The sequence below is a fragment of the Myotis myotis genome, unplaced genomic scaffold (genome assembly GCF_014108235.1).
Source record: "Myotis myotis isolate mMyoMyo1 unplaced genomic scaffold, mMyoMyo1.p scaffold_m19_p_7, whole genome shotgun sequence".
Classification (NCBI taxonomy): Eukaryota; Metazoa; Chordata; class Mammalia; order Chiroptera; family Vespertilionidae; genus Myotis; species Myotis myotis.
Genome location: NW_023416379.1, coordinates 20,789,683 through 20,814,901, shown reverse-complemented (window position 1 = coordinate 20,814,901; position 25,219 = coordinate 20,789,683). Strand labels below are relative to the sequence as shown.

Genomic DNA, 25,219 nt, shown 5'->3' with positions numbered 1-25,219 from the left:
AGGTAAAATTATAAGCGTCTTCCACTGTGTGCTTTACCAAAGCCCATTATTGACAAAGCCCTATCCATCTACTCCTCTTCCTTCTCCATTTCTCAGGTGTAATCCTAGCTGCCCACTGACTCATATCACTCTTAAGGAGAATGTCTTACAGTCCTCTGTATTTCATGATACCCAAGAGAGGGGTACACACATTGTATATGTTCAATAATATTAAATTAGTGATGGATTATTAAACAAAAAAGGTTGGCATTCCCAGAAAATCATTGTTCCCACCTCTGCTTGCAGAAATTATCAAGAAACGCACTAGCCTGCAAAAGAAATACCTTCTAGACCTTTTCAAATTCCCTACTGCCCCCTATAAGATATGTCTGATAGCTGAAAGTAAACTAGTCTTTGCAAGCACTAAATTGCTCATCATTCTTGCAAAGGATGTCATTTAGTCAATGACCTTCCCTAAGGAAATATAAGTGGAACATAGTTGCCTGAGAAAAATTAATTCACTCAACTCCAGTAAGTAGCTCACAGAGAACAGCTTTCATCATCCTAGGAGATCTGAACCATATTTCATTCTTGGTTTTCTTCCCTTTTTGGGGAGTGGGTAGATGGAGGATTTGAATTATAACTGGCTAGTGCAGTTAGGTTTTTAAAGATTTGTAGCCCAATGCTAAATAGGCATGATGTCACCCAGTTTTAATTATGAGAGAATAAAAATGTAGTACAATTCCTTGTATCTGAAAATATAAATATTACTTCCACATCCTAGCAAACTCCCCTAACTCTCCACATACAGGTATAGATGGCAGAAGATGGAGATAATGGCCAGCTTGTAAATGTAAAGTAGACACAGGGACCAGCAACAAATGGCAGGGGGTCCAAACTCCAGTGCCTTCAGGAGCCAAGCAGGTAGTATGAACAGTTAAGCAAACTTTATAAGAAAATCAGTAGAGTTATGGGGAATGATAAAAGGCAGCTACTTTCAAGGTCAATGTGCCCACTACTGCATCCAGGAAATCCCTGCCATGCAAGAATGGTGGGACTAAATTGTTCAGAAAGTGGCAGAAACCCAGATTTTTTACGTGAAGTCACCGAATATTGGCAAGTTATTCAAATTAGAGAGAAGTAAAGAAAAACAAACAAGCAAACAAAAACAACCCTGTTCCAATCAAGTACAACATGAAAGGCTGCTAATTTGTCATCTTTGGAAGACAGACTAAGGTTGGAGTGGTATAAAAAAATTATAAAAATATATTCCTAAAACTAAATCCCTATTTCACACCCACTTTTAGTAACTGGATTTCTGTGTTGATCATCTGTGCTGAATACTTACATTAATAATCATAACGCAGATTAAAAGCGCAAATGAAAAAATTAGAATATAGATATCTAGATATCTAGATATCTAGATAGATAGATAGATAGATAGATAGATAGATAGATAGATAGATATCTGTGGACAAAAAAAGGGGCCACATACTAAACCTGATACACACAGGGGAGGCCAGTATGGCAGGCCCTACAGACTCAGACACCTAAAGTAACCATATAGGATAGTCTGAACATAAAATTCCAAACTAAAAGCGAGTCATGTTGGATAGTCATGGTGGATAGTCACGTCTTAAGCCTGCAGCTTCCTGGACAAAGGTCAAACTTTACCTTAAGTGAGCCTGTCTATTGTCTTTTTGCATCTAAGATAACATACCTTTGAACCGTCAGAGTAATCTTTTTCCAGACCCCTCAGGGCACAGCCACACTGAGTGAAGACCACAGAACCCCTCATTGTTTCCCACATACCATCTAAATGCTGTAAATGTTAAGCAGTAACTATCCTGTACTCCCAACGTAAAAAAAGTATGTGTAGCTGTTTTACTTTCTATCTCAGAGATTTCCCGCTTTGCTTTCTCCCACCTCCTTAATCTATCACCGATGGATTTCAAATAACCCTCCTTAGGTCTCTTCCTTTGATTCTGATGTACAAAATACGCTGCAAAACTGCCATTCTCCACTGCATTTTCTTAATCCATTGAGATTCTGCTTCCCAAAAAGTGTCATAAGTTTGGCTCAAATAAACTTATAAAAATGCCTTCAAAAATTTCTTACATCAACATATCAAATTTTTGGTTAAGAGATGACTCTAGGCACACTATAATTTTAAAAATCACATGAAATTTTTAAAAATATATGGGGGAAAAACCTGTGACCAAAACTAAATGCAATAAAATCTGAAAACATCTGAAGCCAATACGGCAAGGGGTTAATTGTCTTTTAAAAATATATATATTTTTACTGATTTCAGAGAGGAAGTAAGAGATTGAAACACCAGTGATGAGAGAGAATCATTGATTGGCTGCCTCCTGCACGGCCCCCCACTGGGGATGTAGGCCACAACCTGGGCATGTGCCCTTGAATAGAATCAAACCCGGGACCTTCAATTCACAGGCTGACGCTCTATCCACTGAGCCAAACCAGCTAGGGCGATATAGATATTATTTTTAAATATGACTAAAAAAAGAATCTTTGCATTGGGAAAAAAACATTTAAAAAAATAATGTTAAATAATCGGTATTGGGATATCAAATTGGTGGAGTTTGAAAGAAGATAAATTGCTCTGAATTAGAAAAGGGTGAGATATAAAGAAGCCTAAGGGAAAAATAATCTATAGAAATTGCCTATAATAGGGGGGATTTTAGAAACTGAGCTGGATAAGAGCAAGCAAAGAAAAATTCAGTGGCTAAACGTAGTGATTTGGGGTGAACTGAGCAGAGCTGCCTAATGGCAACACAGGTGAAGCATGCGATCAACTGTATAAGGCAGTCCCATGATATCTTCTGTAAAATCCACATATTGCTTTTTTTAGTTTGTTTTTTAAAACGAGAGTGGGAATAGAAGGGGCCATGAAGTACATAGTTCTATTTAAAGGCTGGCCTAAAGTAATTACAGAGAAGACGTGGAAAACTAGCCAAAATCTGTATTCCACAAGAAGGATTCGAATTTTCCTTTTACAATGAACCTAAACAGAAAAGTTTGGTCCTCATCAGAACGTCAGTGGAAGACAACTCTGAAAACATGAAAGAAATTCTGAAACAAACAAACAAAAAATATTCCTTACAATCGATTTGAAATATTTTAGAGCATTAAATTCAAATGACATGCTAGGTATCTTCTAAGGTAGTTAAAATCTTTGGAAGTAAAATGATGACTTCTTTGAAGATTTCTAGTGAGAATTAGGAAATACAATTGTGTCTCTTGAACATTTTTTAAAGTGCTTTAATAAGCTGCAGTATTAAGATCCTTTCAGGGCATATCTTTCCATAGTTTTTTGTTGTTGTTTTTTCAAGCTGAAGTGTAGAGAAATTATCTTGGTTGAAGACCTTGAAATATTTAGAATCATGTATTTATCTTCTTTGAGTATTCTCATGTGAGGTTATCTTGACGTCCACGATTTTATAAGAATCGTGCCTGGTTTGAAGTAGTAAATTTGGATCGCAACAGATCAGCCTCCCTTGAAATACACTCATGTTGCAGACAATGGGGGAAGTCTTGTTCCAGTTTTCTAAGAATCTCCCTTTAGTGTGCACATTTTCCACGCGGAAACATGAGTGTGTATGAGCCTATCTCATCACATGCCTTCTCCCTGAGAGATGCGAGAGCATTTATGTATGAGTATTTGTTTCCCCTCAAAACATGTTTCCTTTAGGGAAGAAATCAAAGGATGAGTTTTCAGTCTTTGCAGGGCGCCTACAAAGGCTTTCTAAAGTGAACCTTTATGTGCTGGAACATTCTATTCCTAATTAAAGGCAGCAAACATGAAAATGCCTAGTGTAGAATGGTGTGGTCATATAAGCCTTCACTGGAGAAAATACTTTCTTCTTATTCATGAAATAAAATTAAACTGAAGTACATTTTAAATCAACATTTTAAGACTGCGTTATAATTATATTTAAGGCACAAAAGGAGAAAAACTATGTATACTAAAATCTGGACTGATACATACAAATACCAAATATGTTCAACAAAATTTTCAATGTAGTATTTCCAAACCACATAGTTAGAAAAATATGTCCTTGAGAAAAACATATACAAATTGGTCCTAAATATTTGCCAAAATAAGGCTAAAGAAATCAAAAGTAAAAATGCTAAAGAAGTGGAAATTAAGTAAATACTTTTCAAAAGGCACTCACCAATCACAATTGAAGACTCACAGTGATAATAACCATTACTTTGCTTTTTCTTCAGCATGGAACAAAGATCAATGCGGTGTAGCATTTCTTCTCCAAATCTGTGACTGATAAATTTTTCATAGAATTTGGGGTCTATTTTTTTCACTCCCTTGAAATGACAAAACAAAATCACATCAGTCGATCATTTCAGTCAGGTAGCCAGTGTGAACATATTTATATCACTTTCTTAGAATCTGACATTACATTCTGGTACACAGTACTAGCTTCAAGAATTTGAAAATGGATATCACAAAATTGTTGGAAAGCTGTTTTTAAAGTCTCCTGTCTAGTATGAGCTATATAAAAAAAAAATCATTAAAGAGTGTTATGTTTAAATCTGGCAACATTCAAAACTTCATATATGTTAAGCTTCAGAAATAATAAAGTATATCAAGTTGAAATTTGAGATGAAGAAAAGAGTAATTATCTCCAACAACAATGAAGAAATGAATTTTGAAAAGTGATATGGACCATAACATTTTATAGTGTACAACAGTTTTAATAAGATGGATGCACTTTTTAAACTCCTTATGTAAGGATCATATCAAAGATCGTTTAAGTTTATTTGAGTTGGGGGAGGGCATCAGTTTGAAGCACTTCCAAGTTCTTCTCTACCTGACCCTCCTTATTCTTAGTGGCTTTCATAGCAGAAAGAGGGCTGGTGAAAAATTATAGTGCGGTGCCCTTGATACCTCTGTAGTTTCCCCAGACAGATACTCTTCCCCTTACTATACAAATGGTCCTGCACCCAGTCTCAGTCCAAAACACAGTCTGTAAGATGAAGGTACAATACTATACAGGGCACGTTTACTGGCTGATCACGTATGAACTTTTCCTTTTCATTTATAATTTTTAAAATATTACCTTGGCAATATTTGTCAAGGGTTAAAAATTAGAAAATATGAAGAAACTAGAAAGAAAGAAGGAAAAATCATTCACAATCATATTTATATAAAACTAGAGGCCTGGTGCACCAATTCATGCACATTGAAAGGAAATTAATTAGAAGGTGGCCGACGGGGCAGGACTAGGTGAGATGGGCTGGACACACCTTGGAGCCACCTCCCGGGATCCCTCACTGGCAGGCTGCACAGAAGGGTGTCTGTGGAATGAGCAGTGTGTGTGGGGGGTCCCTCTGGCAGGTGGGGTCCCTCGGCCTGGCCTACGGGGATTGGGTCAAAATTGGCAGTCCGTCATCCCCTGAGGGGTCCCAGAGTGCGAGAGGGCACTCTGCAAAGTTGCTGTCGCTCAGCAGCTCCTGCGTTGAGCATCTGCCCCCTGGTGGTCATTGCGCATCATAGCTACTGGCCGATCAGCCAGTCAGCTGGTCGCTTAGGCTTTTATATATGCAGATACATTATTAACACTGGAGTGCATATCCTTCAAGCCTTTTCTATACATACATATATTGTTTTCAGAATATATTTATACAAATCTTACTACAAAACATACTTAGAATACATATTTGCTCTTTTTAGTCATAAAAATTAATTTTAAAAAATATAATAGATATAAAAACAAAAATTTTATGATTAAATTACCCAAAATGGCTACTATAATTATATCATGTATTTTATTTTTCTCTGCAAAATAAAGTATTTATTATTTTTATAGGAATATGATTGTACCATGAAAACTATTTAATAACCAGCTATTTTGATAATTCTCCAAAGAGTCCCTCGTTCTCTCAAAGAGACAAATTCCCAGAACAGCCTACGAGGTCCTGCTGTGCCATCTCTGAACCTCTCAGGCCTGGTCTCCGACTGCTCTCCCCTGTGTCTCCCCAGCCTCCCTGGCCTCCTTGCTCTTCCACGAACATGCCAGGCACAAGCCCACCTCAAAGCCTATGTACTGCCTGTTCCCTCTTCCTGGAATGTTCTTCTCCCAGATATCCTCAGGGACCATCTCCCAACTCCTTTAATTCCTTGCTTAGAAGAGCCTCGCCTGACCATCCATTTAATTTTTACTTCCAAATCCTCTCTACCCGTCTCTCTTTATATAGATTTATGTATATTTTCCCACAGCATTTACCGTCTATGTTACCATTATATAACATACTATGATTGTACCATAAAAACTATTTAAAAGACTTTATTATGCTTATTTTTCATTTTCTGTCATTCTGTATCCCTCCCCATTAGAATGTAAGCTCCATATAGAAAAGAATTTTTGTCTGAGTTTCAGTCACTAAAATATCCCCAGTGCCTAGAACAGGGCTTGATCTGGAGATGTGCTCAATAAACAATTGTCACAAACGCAAAGAAGGATTGTTGACAATATCAAATTCTATTCATTTCGGGTTCAATAAGAATGAAAGGAAATGGATTCCTTTTGCTTTGGTGAATAGAATGCCACAGCAGACCATTATGCTGAGGAGCAGTCAGAATACATGAGTTCAACTCCAGGCTCTGCCATTTTTCAGCCCTGTGGCTTCCCTTCAGTTTTCTCAACTGTAAAATGAGGTTAACATCAGTACCTACCTTAAAGTGTTACATGGACTAAATAAGTGAATTTATGAATGTGCTTATACCAGTGAAATATAGTAAATGTCAGTGCGTGTGTGTTGCGGGACAGTGGGAAATGTGAGAGGCAGGGGGTTCAGACCCTTAGACCAGACAGAAGACAAGTGACAACTTAGCAGAAAAAGAAGAACCTTCAGATACCGATGCCACAGCATTGACTAGCCACTGTAATCTCCATTTGAGTTTTGTATCATTTTTTAAGGTAAGAAATAAGGAAAACATTCCTCTTCTAACCTACTGGGTGAATTAATTTAATTTTAGCAAAAAGGAAGTAGCAACTATTTTGCAAGAATTGTTCACAGATAACTCCCAACATGAACCTTAAGGTGTTAATTTTTACTAGCGAGTACAATGGAATTAATTATTTAACTCAATTTACAGAGAGAGCTGTGGTTCAAAGAGGCATGAGTCCTAGGAGACACTGAATTACAAGCACTTATCAGAAAACATCTTCAATAATAAAGTATATAGAAACAGATAACCTGCTTTATCTCATGTATAATATTAATATGCTCTTTATTCTCCAGGGAGTTTTTTGTTTGGCAATATATTAAGTTTTATTTTCAGGCTCTTTGTCCCATGTCAATATATTTCTTTTCTAGTAAAATCTATCTGAATTAGTCTCGCCATCCAGCTGCAGCAGGTGGTATTTCTCTTTCATAATAAAAGAAAGGACTAGCATTTTAAGAATATAAATGAGTACATCAAAATTGGATGTCATTTAGAATAAGGGTAAGAAGTCTCCTATTTTCTGAATAGATCATTGTGTTGCCAAAATAGTCCCCAAAACATCACCCTGCAAGGTTATATTTTAAAACTCAAAAGGTGGGTGATGGAAGGTTTTCAGCCCCCAGAATATCCTCTGCTTCCCTCTTCATAGGCCAGACCCTTTTCAAGGCACCTTGTCATTTAAAGATCGATTGAGGTGCATGTTAGGAGACCTCAAAGAAAATCACAAAAAATGGTTAAAGGTAGGAAAATTTGACTTACACAAAGGCTAAGAGAGTCAGGGTTATTTCGAATGTAGAGAAACAATATGTAGGGTATTTTCAATGAAACCATACTAAGAGTGCTTCAATCCTAGAATTCTGAAGATGCTTGATTGAATGAATGCCTGGTAGTCTGTTTGAAAATTATTTTGCCTTGGACCTAACATGGACAAGATATGTTTTTCACACTTATAATTGTACCCAATGTAACTGACATATCAATTATACAACATAACATTAAAAGAGAAAAATTGGAAGTTAAATACAGGATATTAGACTTTGAAACAATAAACTAGTGGTAAGAAACATCCAACAAAAATGCTTTTCAAGACTTTCTTAATTAATCATTAGAAATGACTGAAGTTTTATTTCTCTTTAGCCTAGTTTTAGTCACAGTTTAGGGAAAATTATCAGTGATATTCAAAGCAGTTGATAACCTTTGATACAATGTACCATGAAGCCCCAAGAAACCTCACTGTTGATGATAACTTGGCACCCGAACAACCAATACAGGAAAAATGCCATTGAGAGCATGATGAGTATTTTTAGAATCATCTAATGGCTGCATCTGACAAGTAATGGAAATCATTCGCTCAGAAAGCACTCACCATATCATTTATGCTTAGCTCAATGATGTGTATAATTTAATATGTACAAAAGAGGGCTCAGACTTGTATTACTCTGCAACCAACTCTATTTTCAATATAGGAAGTAAAGCACCATGAAATATGAAAATTCACATTAGTTAACAATCTGAGTGTAAAAATAATTCATTTAAGGTTCTTAAAGATAAACTACTACTATTCATCTTTAATTTCGATGAGCAAGTTATTGTGATCACAGGAATGATGACATGTCAGTGTTATTAAGAAGGTTAAGACTTTTTATATAATAGAAGGTAATTCCTTATAGTGACTTTATAATAATCACAGCTTCCATGATGAAAATAAAATCAGGCTGCATATCAGACAAAGAAATTATGAGTCCCACTGATGGTAAGCTTGGCATACCTAAAGCTCCATTGTGTTTTCCAGTAGGTTGTCCCTGTCATGCAGGGACTAAAAAAGAAATGTGTGCATTTTCTGTGATGATGTCTTGAAACCAAAATTCAGAAGGTAAATTAAGAGCCAAACCAAACTGCCTTGTCATTTTGGGCATCAGCTGGTTAAAGAGGAATGGTCATTTTTTTTTTTTACACTTGTTTTCATGAGTGGAAAAAGGTTACCTATATTGGTTAAAAACTAAAATCATTTTAAATGATCACTGCTCCTAATGAAAATTTATGTTTTAGTGATTCAAAGTTATGATAAGATTATATATTGGCATGGGGCTTCTCTGAAGCAAATCTTACTTTACAATTCTTTTTTTTTTAACAACTGAAATTTATTTTCTCACAGTTCAGGAGGCTGGACGTCTGCAACCAAGGTGCCAGCCAGTTTGCTTTCTCCAGAGGCCTCTCTCTTTGCCACCTTCTTGCTGAGTGCTCACATGGCCTTTCCCTCATGTCTTTTCCACTTCTCATTGATACCAGACATGTTGGATTAGGACACTGCCCTTATGACCTCATTTAACCTTAATTACCACTGTAAAGACCCTGACTCCAAAAAAGTAACATTGGAGGTTTTAACCTATGAATTTGGTTGGGGGAGGCACACAATTCAGTCCATAACATGCAGTCATATACCCTTCAGGAATGGGTGATTGTAACACATTCACAATGCTCTATTCCCATTCTCTCTCTCTCCCTCTCCTGCCTGGGATCCTGGGATTTCTCTCCCTGGTCCACTGTTAGTTAAGAGGCTCTTCTACAGGCTTTTGATTTACTTGCTCCAGATTTGTTCAGAGAGAATGACTGTTTCTCTGATTCCAGCTCCTAGGAGAGAACACCTAAAGGTCTAGCTCTACTCTGATGTCCATCCATGATTTAACGAACGATAGGAAAGGGATTGGGACCAGGGTAATAGAGACACTTTTTATCCACTGTGGGCAAGAGCCCAGCAATCAGCTGTAGTGGGAGGGACCCTACAGCCCCTTGCAGGGCCTGGAGTTAACCTCCTTCACCTGCTGGGCCCTAAGAGGACTAGGACAGGGGCACTCAGGGGCTCAGTGCAGTGGCTGCTAACCATCAGGTACAGATTTTCAATTATTTTAACCACTAACACAACTGTCCTGGTAGCAGCTGAATATCTATCCTGGATGACATGACCGTGTACTTCAGAAGTAGCTCCTATCAGCATACCCTCGTTAGGGAGGGGAGCAGTTAAAAGGGTTGTTGTGAACTAGGCAGCCATTCTCAATGTGCCTACCACCCGAGGATGTTTCTGTAACAAACATTGTCTGTAACATTCCTCTAAGTCATCCCCTTTGTCTCTTGAATAGGGACATATACTTTGTCTCAGAGACAATGAGAGAATTTCCTCTCGCTCACTTGCAGGTGTTTGCCAATTCCCTCCTGGCTCTGGGGAACAAAGCAAGGGCTAGATTACTGGTTTATTATAAAAGGATATTCAGGGACAGCTTCCACTTCCTCTTCAGGCACACGGCTCCCCTGCCACACACACACACACACACACACACACACGCTCTCTGGGTTCACCAACCAAGAAGCTGCTCCTTTACATGTCTTAATGACCCTTCATCTTTTGGCATAACTACATTTTTGCTATTACCTGCACTGCTTCATTTCCATCTTCCTCCTGATTCAGACCCCCTGACTGCCTCCCTGTCAGCTGCAGTCCCCTCAGCCTCCCAGTAGGGATAACAGAGGCCCTTACCACCGAGGCTCAGTTCCACCCACACCTGCTCCTGACAGGGATGGAAAGAGGCGTCTTCACCACACTAGCCAATGGGCCCACATAGCGGGATGATTTCAGATCAGTGTCCGGCACCACCCATGAAGACTGCCTTGCAGTTTTCCCATCTCTCCTTCTCGCCATTCTGGGCCAGCTTATGGGGCTGGGGTCTGCCTGGCCCCTGGTCTACCATGCCCATTTCCATCTGGCCCTGACACTCTATCTAGTGCTTGTCAGTAAGTTTAGAGATTAAAAAAAAAAAAAGTAAGGAGTGATGAAAATTGACAAGACAATAGTACTTTGGCTTTGACCCAATCTGGAAAAAATAAATAAGGCTTTCAGTCACCTGTCTAACAACAATAATAGAAAATATGTAACATTTACAATGAACAGACACTACTCTAAGGACTTTTATTAACTACATACTTTAATCACAATAATCCTATGAGACTGGTACCATTATGTCCCCCAGAAATTGAAGGAGAGAGAAATTAGGTCACTTACCAAAGGACACACAATGAGTAAGAGGTAGAGTTTGGATTCCGATTCAGAATAAGTAGAGAACACAGATAAATTGACAAGATTAAAATGACAGTACTCAAGCTTTTCATTATTTACTTTAAAATATTAAAATTCTAAGAAAATTAATCATATTTAAGATATAATCACATACATTATCATATTTCTAAAACTAATGTAAAAATTACTTTGGGAGCTGTCATTAATATTAATAAATCAAGTGATAATTACATGTCCATGGTAAATGAATTTAATAGAGGAAGATGAGAATTAATTCATAGATGCTACTTAAACATAAAAAAAATTATCCAAATAATCCATCCTGTAAAAAGATCTCTTCTTATACTTCTAATCCTATATAATAAAAGCCTAATATGCTAAGTGTCCAGTCAACCGGTCGTCCATTCAACCAATCAAAGTATAATATGCTAATGATATGCTAAGGCCACTCAACCACTCACTATGATATGCACTGACCACCAGGGGGCAGACATTCCGACCAGTAGATTAGCTTGCTGCTGGGGTCCAGCTGATCAGGACTGAGAAATGGCCCAGGCATGCCCTGAAGCCCTCCTGAAGACCCTCCCCGGCTGGCCAACCTCCCGTGTCCCTCCCTGACCCCGATCGTGCACCAGTGGGGTCCCTTGGTCTGGCCTGCGCCCTCTCGCAATCTGGGACCCCTCGGGGGATGTCGAAGAGTTGGTTTCAGGCCGATCCCACAGGCCAGGCCGAGGTACCCCATTGTTGCACAAATTCGTGCACCGGGCCTCTAGTACACAAATAATGAAGTAAAATACTGGCAGAGACTCTCCATGCTTTCTAAATCAGCTGTTTCCATCTTCTTAGTCCCTCTATTTTCAACTTGCTTTCAGCCCTACTGCCTTGTTTGTGCTTGAAGTTTTGGGGAAAGAAAAAGTGGAAACTCTTTATCCTAGCATCATATCTAACATTTACAATATTACATCTTTCAGAAAATAATAGGTAGAAATGTAAGGAGGAAGGGCACACTATAAGAATAGGACCAGTCTTGTTAATGATTATTCACCTTACTAACTATAGATAAAAGGTTTTCTTACAGACCCTGGGAAACCGGAGGATGTATTGCAAAGAGAAATTAGGGCTATAAACAGATAATAGATGCCTCAGAGCCCAGATGGGTCCGTTACTCAGAAAAGAAAATGCATTGTGAGAACAGACAGAGGACAGGAGACGCTTTGATTTGGTTGCTGTGCCTGGACCCTGATCCCCTCCAGAAGGGGTGGAACTGTTTTTAACATCATAGAAAATTAACTACCTTGTTATCAGACTTCAAGATCTTAGAAGGAGACACACAGACCCTGGACCCGGCAGTGCTTATCCTGCCCACCTCCCTTTGCATGTATCCTTTCTCCCTCATCCATATATACCATAATCAGCTGTATAGCAGGAGAGGTTAAAGCAGAATTTACAGGGTGACCTGCTGCTCTCCCATACTGCCAGCATTATTGGAATAAACACTCATATATGATTCAGCCTTGTCTCTGCTTCATTTGGCTCAAGTAGTGATGGGCAGCCCGGACCTGTTTTGTGTCTGGTTTCAGAAGCATGTTTTAAACCTACTGTTGACACCTCCTTCTACCTATACTCACAGGCTGAGAGGAGCTGGTGCTCCTTGGTGGCATCAAGTGGAAAGGAAAGCAAAGGGCAGGTGAAATGCAACTTCTACTAGCCAGACCACTTCACAAAAGCCACCAACCAAAGGCGCTGTCTTGCTTCCTGGACCTGGAGCTTTTTTCCATCAAACAGAACAGAGGAAGAACATGGCTTCGGTTCAAAAACATTTAGCTCATTTATACTGACTAACAACATGTGAACCAGAGAGATAAGAGGTCGATGGTACCCAAGAAGTCCTCAAGGCTGCAAGCTCACTGAACACTACACCTTTATTTACAGCACAAGCTGTTCCCATAGACGCTCATTGTCTACCTAGCAAAACTCTTCTCAGTCCCATCAAGCCTTCTCAGGTGCAGCATGGCAGATCACATGCTGTTTGGCCAGGTAAGTTATTATGTTTGCATGTGGCTTTTCTCATCACAATGAGATGAAAGAGGAGTCTCCTAACAAGGCATCCAAGAATGCTTTCATAGAGCTCAATCTCAACTGGGCTCTCAACTCCCCTGGATCAAACTCCAGCTGTATTCTTGGCTCACCTCAGTCTTGTGGTCACTCAAACGTAAACAAGCTGCAGCCTACTCCTCCCTATCACATCTGTTTTTCTAATATTTTGTTCTTTGGAACAAATAATGACATATTCTCCTAAACTCACCAACTTAACATTTAATTGTGTAAACTAAAGAATATGTGTTCTATAAACACAAAATATCCCCCACCTCAAAATTCCTCACCAAATATGATCTATACACTTACAACTTCATATATATACTAGAAGCCCGTTGCAGGAGGATTCCTGCAAGAATAGGGCTTCCTCGGGCCAACCGCGCCACCAAGCTTTTATATCCTCAAGGTAAAAAATGTGGAACCATGTACCTAAATTGGTCAGATTATTTACAGACAAAACTACAGTTTCATAAATAATCCCAAAAAAAGAGTTGAACACCTAGACAGTGTGGAAGGGACTGTACATTGGCAAAATATTTTAAATTCATTCATAAACATCACTAATTGCAGTCTTGTAATGTTAAGCAAGAAAGACTTAGACTCCTAGAGAGTTTTTATAGCTCATACTGCTCCTATGCATCTAGTACTTGCTTCATTTCCCACTCTCATTAACAAATTCCTTGACTCTCCTCCCAACATTCTTCCCTCCTCTCCCTCCCAACCCCCATCTTAACAGAACACCTCACCTCACCTAATTCACCCTCTTTCAACTCCCCAGGCATTTTCCCTACACACCACTTTGGATAGAAGCCCGTACCTAACAAAGGAAGGTGTCCCAACAAGGAAATGTCACCATAACTGAGTGAGGGAGTAGGAGAGAAATAACACTAAGATTTACATTAAGTGTGCTATAGGTTAGGAAATGGTACAAGGAGGAAAGGTGCTCAATGATACAAGCCTTTTCATTCGATTTGGTTAGAAACATTCCCTGGGTAACATATTAGATAAAAGAGGGTTTTGTAGAAAAAAAAACAATAGTTGAATATGGAACAGTCATTACACATATGACTAAAGAATCAGGTGTACCACTCAAACCAGTTTCAAAATAAATGTTTTTCTCCAAGTAGAGAGAAAAAAGTATCCAAAGATTTTCTTTTTTAATATGATACACATGGCTATGTAATATAACTTTATGTATAACAAGCAATTGGAATCTTTCTTTTGTCTGCATTTCAAACTTAAACATTTAATTGTGAAATCTCCCCTGGTATATTCTTAAAATACAGAATTGTAAGGATTACAAAGTTTTTCTAACAGATTTAGACTCAGTATAATATATGAATATTTGATTACATATTTCCTTTTAAAAAGTACAGTAAAAAATTTATCAGATCAACCAGTGACTTTCATACAGCGTTCTCTTTTAGAGATTTTAAACACAAAAGATCTTTGCAAAATTTAAAGAAGCACCTGTAGGCTAATAAAATAAGCAGTGGGTTTGGTAGGCAAAAAAATTTTTTTTTATAAAAAATTTAAGAAACAAGGAATCTGTACTTTAGGATGATAGTATACAAAAATACTATATACACTGGTGTATTTCTCTTTTGCTGTACCTGGTATGTGCTATCATAGTGGGCAAGGCCACAGGAAAGCGAGACCAGCCAAACCTGACACCATCCTCTCATATCCACCCCATCCACACTTTGGACAATTTAGACACATGCCAGTGGGGATATGTGTGATAGAAAGTTATAACCTGTTGAAAAGTGTGTTTCATATGATTTCCCTATCCATTCAGCTTATTCCCAGGTGACTACTCCCCTCACTTAATTCCTTCAAGGATGGGCTTAAGAAAGTGGCAGAGCAGTCTTCCAGACTTCTCTACTCAAGGCTTGCTCCTCTTTTGCTACTGTGATGGACTGGCATCACTAATTCATATATATATATATTAGAGGCCTGGTGCACAAAAATTTGTGCACTCGGGGGTAGGGGGTCCCTCAGCCCGGCCTGTGCCCTTTCGCAGTCTGGGACCCCTCGGTGGTGACCACTTGATGGCTTAGGCCCGCTCCCCGGGGGATTGGGCCTAAGATGGCAATCAGACATCCCTCTGGCAGCCCGGCAGCCCTCAGAGGATGTCCACTTGCCAGCGGGGAGCAGACCTAAGCTGTAGTCAGACATCCTTAGCGCTGCTGAGGAGGCAGGAGGGGGTCCCACTACCACTGCTGTACTGGCAGCCATCAGCCTGGCTTGTGGCTGAGCAGAGCTCCCCCCTGTGAGAGCTCACTGACCACCAGAGGGCAGCTCCTGCATTGAGCGTCTGCCTCCTGGTGGTCAGTGTGTGTCATAGTGACCAGTCATTCCCAGTTGTTCTGCTGTTAGGGTCAATTTGCATATTACCCTTTTACTATATAGGATAGAGGCCTGGTGCATGGGTGGGGGCCGGCTGGTTTGCCCTGAAGGGTGTCCCAGATCAGGGTGGGGGTCCCGCTTGGGTGCCTGACCAGCCTGGATGACAGGCTGATGGCTATTTCCAGCTGGTCACACCCCCTTCAGGGTGGGGGTCCCCACTGGGGTGCCTGGCCAGTCTGGGTGAGGGGCTGAGGGCTGTTTTCAGGCTGGCGGGCAACTGAAGCTCCCAGCCTCTTTCTTTTTTTTTTTTTTTTTTTATTCTGGGAATTATTTACCTTCTATAGCTGTCACTGGAGCTGAGAGCCAGCTCCAGCTCTAAGGCCCAGCTCCAGCTCTGAGGCTGTGACTGGCTGAAAGCAGGTATCTGGGTTTGTTTAGCTTCTATAATTGCAACATTGTTGCATCCGGATCTCAGAGCTGGGCCACAAGCGGGGAACCTTGGCTTCCTCCATCACTGGAGCAAGCAAGCCTCATGTTCACTTCAGCTGCGTAGCTGCTGGCCGCCATCATTGTTGGCAGTTAATTTACATATCCTGCTGATTAGCCAATGGGAAGCGTAGCAGAGGTATGGTTAATTACCATGTTTGTCTATTATTAGATAGGATAATTGGTTTTAGAGAGGGGGAGGGGAGGAGAGGGGGAGGAGGGGGAGAGGTAAAGAGAAACATCAATGTGAGAGAGAAACATGGATTCATTGCCTCCTGTATGCACTCTGACCAGGCCCCTTAACCTAAAACCTGACCTGGAAGCGAACCAGTGACCTTTTGGTGCACAGGACGACACTCAACCAAGTGAGCCTCACCAGCCAGGGCTGGACTGACTCTTCTTAACAATATGGGTCCCTGTGAAAGCCTACCTGCTCTGCCTCTCTATCAGCAGCCCTGAGCTCCTTCACTGCACCTGAGCTATTCCCTCCCCTTCCAAAGGTGGTGCTTCCTGAGATTCTTCTCCTCCAGGCCTCCTGCCACACTTTCTGTGCCTCTTACAGAGGAGCCCTCACCCTCGGGGAGTGAAACAAATGTACATGCAAGTTTTGCTGGTTGCAGTTGCTTCTGGACACACTTATTGATCATTTGCTATTTACAGATTTCTCTATCTCCTAGTTTCACTAGAGTTTTGTGATGTTTTCCCCAATGTCTGTATTGCTTTGTAGGGTTTTCAGAAGAAGAGATAGAAGATTCAAATAGCCACCATCATCTTACCAGTACGCAAAGACCTTTCTCCTTTTGTCATTCTCTTTCCATGCATATAAGAAAGCCAGTCTGCATTCTAAAAAAATTCTCCAATGAACACAAGACACTGGGATGGGGGTGAGGGCATGTGCCAGGGGGTAGGAGAGGCTGGGGGAAGGTCAATTGGGAAAAAAAGGAGACATATGTACTACTATTTGTAATACTTTAAACAATAAAAAAAAATTTTTTAAATTCTCAATGTGAAGCCAAATTAGCCTATTTAGTTAAAATGCTTACCTTATAGACATTTCAGAATAGCACAGGAGTCAAGAGTCAGTAAGATCACATGCACTATGAGTAAACATAGGTTAAGACAGGTTATGAGATTTGCCCAGGGCTAAACAATGGAGCTAAAACAAGAAGACTCATGCTCCTTCAAATTTATTACAGACTCCTTCAAGAAAGAACAGTTTAGCACTCCTGAATTTTGAAATGGTTTAAAAAGGCCCATTATCATGCAGCCCTAGGAAAGTGAGGAGCAGCCAAATTATTCCAGGCCAGTTAACAAGTTCCTGAGAAAATGTGCTACCTGATAGAGATATGGAGTAAATAACGGTAGTAGGAAAGGGAAGAGACAGTAGAGGGTCCTGGCTGGTGAAGGATGTAAAAAGCTGGGATTCGGCCAACCCTACTGTAGAATTTCATTACTCTCTTGGTCCTGTATACTCAGTCACCAAACTATTCAGGGACTGAGTTTTCCCCTTAATTGTACCTTCAGAACAAAATTTTCATCCAGATTCATCCAGACACTCTCCTTTCCCACTCCCCATTGCTATTTCTACTGATAACTGCCCTATAATCTCTTCCCTACTTCCTCTCAACCTCATCATCAGATGGTCCAATAACCACCCTTCTGCTCTTGCTTTGTGTGTAACAAATTGTGTACTCAAAACAAACCACTCTACGTGACAATAGTAGCCAACAGTAGTAATTTCAAAACAAAAAAAGCATTTCTTTCAGTCTAAAGTTCTCTAATTGTCTGACTCTGAAAAGCTGCTACAAGGAAGTGCCAATTCATAAACTTCAACTGTGATCATTTAAGTGCAAGGTTAGTAACTTGAAAGAATCATAAATCAGAAAAGACATCTAAGAAGCACAGAAAATAATTTATGCTTTAAAAAATAATCCTAATCTCTCCTTGAAAAGATCCCATTTATTTCTTAAGGAATCTAGATCTACATTAAGACGCTTGTTTCATTTGAAACTGGTCTTCTTCTGCCACCAAGTGTTAGCAACCAGTTTCTGCAACGTTTAAATCACAGAAAGACAGGGTCACTCAATGAGAAAAATAAGCCCAAAAGAATGCACTTGTTCAGCATGGGGCTGAACAAGTAGTAAACTAACCATGTGAAAAATATATATACTCTAAGGACAGTAGACAAATAACTGTTACTATGTCAGAGACAACATAATTTAATAAGATTTTTGAGGCTTCATTCATTTGATGAAAAAAACCCTGTAACTTTGAAAGCACAGTGATAATCAAAACCGCTTTAAAATACACAACTTTCAATACTCTTATGTGATATACCCACTGACATTTTATGAAACTAATAATATGCAAACACAACACATTAAGTAAATGCCTCCTGGTGTTAGAAAAATACATAATTGCCAAGAAAAGTCTTATGTTTCCCAGGATCTGGGTTAGAACTCAATGCTCTAGCTTGGTAACCAAAATACCATGTGTAACAGTGGTTCCTTATCAGGAGAACTAAAGTAGAGTTTCTATATTTTCAAAATTCTGAACACAATCTATAGAACTTTTGATTAACCCACTGGGCTTTTGCTTGCTTCTACTGAATGGTCTGATGATAGGTGCCTACAAGTGAACAGTATCCCAGAAGCCCAGGGACTTCTGCAGCCAACACTGACCACCACCAGGAAATTCTCACACTAATCTTTATGACCAGCCCAGGGGTGGTGAACACTCATCCCTGCACCAGACACTGTCCACATCTTTTAAGTCAATGAGATGTTTGACCTTCAGGAACAAACCAATTATGGCTCCAACTTGGAATCCTTTTTTGTATATCAGCATGGATACCGGCTTTTTAGGTCATTAAAAAATGGCACATTAGATGGTGAAAAAAATCAAATGAAGTACTACTACAACATCATTATACCTCCTGTATATAATAATGAATGGATCATCTATCTTACTACCCCCACACACACACACCTTGCACAGTCAAAATCCACATATAACTTTGAAATCCCCAAAACTTTTAACTTCTCTTAGCCTACTCTTGACCAGAAGTTTTATCAATAACGTAAACAGTTGATTAACACATATTTTGCATGTTATATTTACTATATACAGTATTTTGACAATAAAGTAAGCTAAAGAAAAGAAAGTGTTAAGAATATCATAAGGAAGAGAAATATACTTACAGTATTAATTGAAAAAAAAAAACCTGTGTATAAATGGATCCGCATAGTACAAGTCTATATTGTTCAGGGGTCAATGGTACATTTATTTCTGTTTTAAAGGACCAATACGCATGTATATGCACCTGTATAGATTTGCAGTGAATAGGAAGAGGTCAGGAGGATGGACTAGTAGTGGTAACCTACAGAGAAAAATTATATTGGGAGAAAGGGGAAGGCAGGGCACTGAGGAGGAAAAAATTATATCTTTCACTCTATAGGTTTGTTGCATTTGATTGTTTACAGTGAGCATATATTCACCTAATATTTTTAAAACTAAAATAGCTTGCAATGTGAAAAGAGTACTTGAAATGAGACAAACTTCCTAATATTTGAGTGAAAATAAACCTATTTTTTCACACACTTTCTCTCTCCTTTTATTTCATTCTAAACCTAAACAACACTGAATACTAGCGATACATCCCATCACTGACTTTATCAATGGCCACTCCCTTGTAAATGAGTAGACCAGGATAAAATCCCAGAAGACCATTAGTGCTGAGAGATGGGAACAGACAGTGGGAAATGCACAAAAGTTAAGAAGAAAGACCAAACAGTCACATTTTCAAATAATCTGCATTGCAAATGACAGAGCATAATAAAAATCCACTTTTATGTGTATGCCACCTTTTCATATTGCTTTTCACTTTTACAGTGGAACCAATGATTTGCTACATAGAGAAAATGCTTGACATTTATTTAAGACTGCAAGTCTCAAGAGTATACAGGATGTCCTCAAATAATATCATTTTGGAATAATGTCCATGAGATGCCACAGGAACTTAACTCTTGTTTATATCAGTTAGGGTAAAACTGGTTTCATTACACCTCGTTTCGCCGAAGTTCCAAGAACCTATTGCTGACGTTCAGTGAGGACTTATTGTATTACACACAGATCCTCTGGATCAGAATCACCCATGGCACTTACTAAACATCAAAAGTCAAGGTCTTTTTTTAATTTTATTTATCTTTATTGTTGAAAGTATTGCAGATGCCCCCTTTTCATTCCCACTGACCCCTTCTAGCCTGCACACACACACACACACACACACACACACACACACACACACCCCGCCCCAGGCCTTCACCACACTATGGCCTATGTCCATGGGTTATGCATATATTCAAACAACTTCTTTGGCTGATCTTTTCCCACCCGGTCCATCTAACTCCCGATCTGAAGTAAGAGGGTGGAAATCTGCAGCTTCACCAAGCATCCCAGGTGACTCATGAATCCCAACGTTTAAGATAGAACTTTCTTAAGCATTCAGAAACACTGAACATCATAGTAGTAACCGGAAAGCAATCATTTCATAGATTAGAAGACAATATTCTTATTTGGCTTTCTGAAAAAAACAGTAAGGTCATACATACTTTATTTTCTAAAGATGAAGCATTCTAACCGAAACAAAATCCAACCTAATTTAGAGTTTATATACCACATAAGCAAGGACTGCTTCTATTTTGATCATAACTCAGCCCAGCACCCAGTATCTGGCAGATAGTAAGCCCTCAATAAAGATCTGTTAAATTAATATGATTTGGACCAGATTGCTCCTCACATATATAAATTAATTTGGATAAAATGGGTATGGCCAGTGGGAGGGAAGAAAATGAGACTGAGAATGAGATAAGATGGATTCTACACAGGGCTCTGCAACTAAGGAGAATATGATCTCATTTCTGCCACTTAACCTTTCTAAGTCCCATTTCCTTTCTGTAAAGGAAAGGAGCAGATCCCGTGAAATTAACTGCCAAAGAATCATTTCAATTCAGTCTGAAATATTGAAATTGAGATTCTAGAGGAGTCTAAATATTCCTCTGATAAATGTGCTTGGGTGCTATCATTTCAAAGTTAATATTGTAAAGACAGAAACACTTTGAAATGTGGATTATTACCTTCACCACTGATTTGTCATTCTGTGATTAAGTTTGAAACCACTGGGAAGAGGGTAATCCATTTGAAAGCAAAAAAAGGAAAGATAACAAGTAAAAAAGTAAACTGTCAGTCTATAAGTTGTGTCAGTTGTTATCATTCCAAATTTCAAAATCTATTATTTACACAACAATTTTTTACCAAAATAGTCTAGAATGGCACCTAATATAGTTAATATTAAATGTGGGGCATAGTTAGAAAAAAAAAAACCCAACAAAACAAACATGCAAGATTTCTTTTTGAGAAGAATTTTACAATAGTTTATAGAAAACTCATAACCACAGAATGGTCAATCACTTAAACACATGTTTTAAAGGACCAAAGAGACTTTCTGAGCACAGACAATAAATACAAAATGTGCCAAATTTAGAAAAAAAGATCCACTTACTAATAAACATGCCCTTCATTTATAGAGCTGCAAATCAGTCTTAACTGCAGCCAAGGGTCATGGAAAGCAGGAGTGAATACTAACCTGCATGGCCACCTCCACAACTCTGGTATATCAGAGCAGGTGAGCAGATGTCTTAATGTGCATGAGCAACTCCCTAGGCTACAATGGGGAAAACAATGAAGGGTGCCCTTCAGATTCCAGGAGAAATGCTCGTGAATCCAGAAGAAAGTCAACAATTATCCTGACCTCTGAAGGAGAGGGAGTGGCATGCGAAGGCAGAAAGTCACCCTGTGACACGGGATGTCAAGACACATGTCCCTTGGCTTGCGTCACTGTTGACCATCTTCAGGGAGAAGTACTTTTAAGTACAAGGTTTCCCACAATTACTCTCTTGCCCCATCCCAGGAGCACTTGCTCCAAGCCCTCAATGGAGACAGCTATTGGAAACTTTAGAAGAGCTCTGTAGACTGGGTTAAAAAGCTTGTCCTCTTGAAAAACCCAGTTGCAGTGAGTAGCACCAGTGTATGCAGGTCAGTGAAGGAAGCTTTGATAGCAGCAGGCTGAAAACAACAATTAGCAAAGAAAGCAAAAAATAAAACCTTGGCACTACCTCAAGGCCCTTTGAGGGATGAAGCAGGCGTGGCAATAGACAAAGAAGCAGTGAGTGTTGGTCACAGTATACAGCCAAGAGCCACGCTGTCAAGGGAGGGAACATGTAGAACAGCCTCCATGGAGGCTCATGAGCCAACTTAGCATCCCTGGGAAGTAGACCCAGGAGCAATAATAGTAAGCAGGGTGTCAAAACCCACCACAGATGTCATTCATGCTGCTGACCATGCTTAATGCTGGTGTAGCCAGTAAAACAAGGTTTGCAATACAAATGGCCACTCACCGCCTTCCGGAGCCATGGTACTTGGGACAATTTCATGAAGGTCAAATGAGGCTTAAAACTTCTGCTTTCTCCTGCCAAGATGCCTTTTTCTTGAAATGTCCTTTTTGCAGCCTCTGAAGGAAATAAAAAGAAACACAAAAATGTTACTATAACACATGGCTTTCTTTATAAAAATGGCAAGTAAAAAAATAGCAAAATATTTTATAATAAAGATTATTTTATATATCTATGATTTTTAAAATATTTTTTATTGATTTCAGAAAGGAAGAGAGAGGGAGAGAGAGAGATAGAAACATCAATGATGAGAATCATTGATTGGCTGCTCCCTGCACGCCTCCTACTGGGGATTCCAACCGAGGCATATGCCCTTGACCAAAATTAAACCCAGGACCCTTCAGTCCATAAGCCAATGCTCTATCCACTGAGCCAAACCAGCCAGGGCTATGATATTTTTTTAAAAAAAAAAGAGAGAAAAACAATGTACATGATAAACATATCTATGACAGTTAAATCTGCAATAATTTCAAACATTGGGTAAAACACACAAAAGCAATAATTCGAAAGAGAAACATTTAATAAAGTAACTGACTGATAAGATGCTAACTCACTGATTATACCAGTAGTGTCCAAAGGTATAAAAAAGGACTAGCTGATCTGTGCCCTTCATCTAAAATTTCTGCTTTGACCAAGATGGAAAAACAGGAATTAGATTTGCTCTCCCATCTGAAACAACCAATAAAAGGACAACGTATATGAAACAAAGGTTTGCAAGACACTATATCCATCAAGAAATAAAGGGCAGTGGCCTCTGAGAGATGAGAAGCAAACAAGATGAGCCCGACTGCCCAGCTTACATCCTTGAGTGTCTAGGTCTTCATGCAAGGAGAATAGAGCCCAGTCACCTCATTGGTTCAGGAAAAAGAGCTGAGAGTAGGCATCTGGAGCTCCCAGAGCAGAGAACTGGAGAAGTGAGACTTACACAAAGTGAAAACTCCAGAGATCTGCAAAGGGTCCCCCTTGAGTATTTAGCTGAGCATCGATACCAGCACATACATGTGAGCAAACTATGGGGGGCATGTCCTAAAACACCCTTCATTGCAAATCACTGCCGCCAAATGATTTTTCTTCTCTCTTCTATGGCAATAGAGAAGGTTAAGCAAGAGACTGTTTAAATGCCAAGAAAACACTGGTTCTCAGTTGTAGACAGTTTTGCCGAGTTAAGCAGCAACAGACCTCATGGAACATGGAGGACTAGAGTACCAGACTGGAAGGCTATGACGTCAAGATGCCCAAAGTACAAAGGAGAACAGGTCCAGAGACACCACAAGGTCTTCCATCGGGCACCACTGAAACCAGGCACAGCCAAGGGCTAGAAATGCTGCCATCAGCCTCAGACTGATGGTAGCTAGCACTGATGACACAGCCCATCTCGAGAATGGATTCTGCACGGTTCTTTTTTGTCAAGTTACTAGCTTCTGATTCAAAGTCTGAGCCAAAGCAAGATCATCTTCCTGGCACCAAAAGAATCTATGAAAGAATGTGCCTGACATGGAGATGCTGGGAAAGAGTTTAGATATTGAACAGCCAAAAAAAAAGTCAACAGTCTAGGCATACATGTGTTTTAAAACAATAAGAAGTATATTCAGGACAAGTACTATTATAATTAACTTATCAACTTTTAGCTCATATAAATTACAAGCAGGTATATCTTTCCTCAATTTGGCATATTCTCAACTGTTTTAAATAGACACAGAGTCAAAATATTAGGCTGATTCATACAAAAATTGTCTTCTTTATGAGTCAAAAAACAGTCAAACATTGGCAATGTCTGATGGCTTAACATATACCATGGTAAACCAACTTATTAAGTTCCTAACATCTGAGTGAAGGAATTAGGGAACATTTTCCAAGCTTCAAGTATTTAAGGAATTATAACATAGATGAGTTACTGATAGAATTTACCAATATGTTCATAGCAACCCAGAAAAAGCATGAAGATATAAAAGCAAAAATTCATTTATTCAATTATGTTCTGAGCAGTTCCTATATATGCCCGGCACATTATCTGTTAAAGTCAGCAAGCACATCCCTGCTTTCATGGAGCTTGTAGTCTCACAGGACAGATTTCAGCCCAATGAAGAGGAGGACTTAACAATATTCAGAATTGTCAAAACATGCAAGAGCTCTGGCTGATGTTCAGTGATTAAAGGATTGGCCTACATACACCAAAGGGTCGAAGGTTAGATTCCTGGTCAAGGGCATGTACCTGGGTTGGAGGTTTGATCCCTGGCCCCAGCTGGGGCACATTTGGGAGGCAACCAATTGATGTGTATCACACCAATGTTTCTCTCTCTCTTTCTCCCTCATCCTGCCCTCCCTTCCACTCTCACTAAAAAAAATCAGTGAAAAAAATATATACTCTGATGAGGATTAACAACAACAAAAACATACAAGAGATATCATGAAAGTAAAACAGTAGGCATCTGTATCATTTATTACTATCTACATTAGTTTTACATATTATTTGATTCCAAAGAAACAGCATTTTTCAATCTATTGGTCAAATGTTGACTCAAGAGTTTTCATTATTGACTGAAATCATGGATGATGGATATCTATTAATAATGCTGTTTTAAAAAATATTGTCACAAAGCACATTTAATTTTTATTAATGTGTTTTTCCCTGTACAGCATATGCTCTAGGTACATAGGAATAGGGAAAGAGGAAAAAAAAGGATGCCTGCTTTTGGAAAAGTACACCTTAGTATTGATTTTATATTCCTAATAACAGTA

General features: G+C 39.2%; 1 protein-coding gene across 5 annotated transcripts in view; it reads right to left on the bottom strand.

Annotated features, from left to right (window-relative positions):
* Positions 1 to 25,219, bottom strand: part of AKAP7 (A-kinase anchoring protein 7) — a 101,868-nt gene that overhangs the window by 41,085 nt on the left and 35,564 nt on the right. For 4 of the 5 annotated variants that reach the window (XM_036317857.1, XM_036317860.1, XM_036317858.1 and 1 more), the window contains exons 6-7: positions 22,427 to 22,539; positions 4,179 to 4,326 (exon numbers count right to left, since the gene is read on the bottom strand). In XM_036317857.1, the coding sequence (XP_036173750.1) occupies positions 4,179 to 4,326; positions 22,427 to 22,539 (261 nt within the window). Of the gene's footprint in view, positions 1 to 3,508; positions 3,632 to 4,178; positions 4,327 to 22,426; positions 22,540 to 25,219 lie in introns of those variants that run through there. The other variant, XM_036317861.1, reaches the window with a different exon arrangement.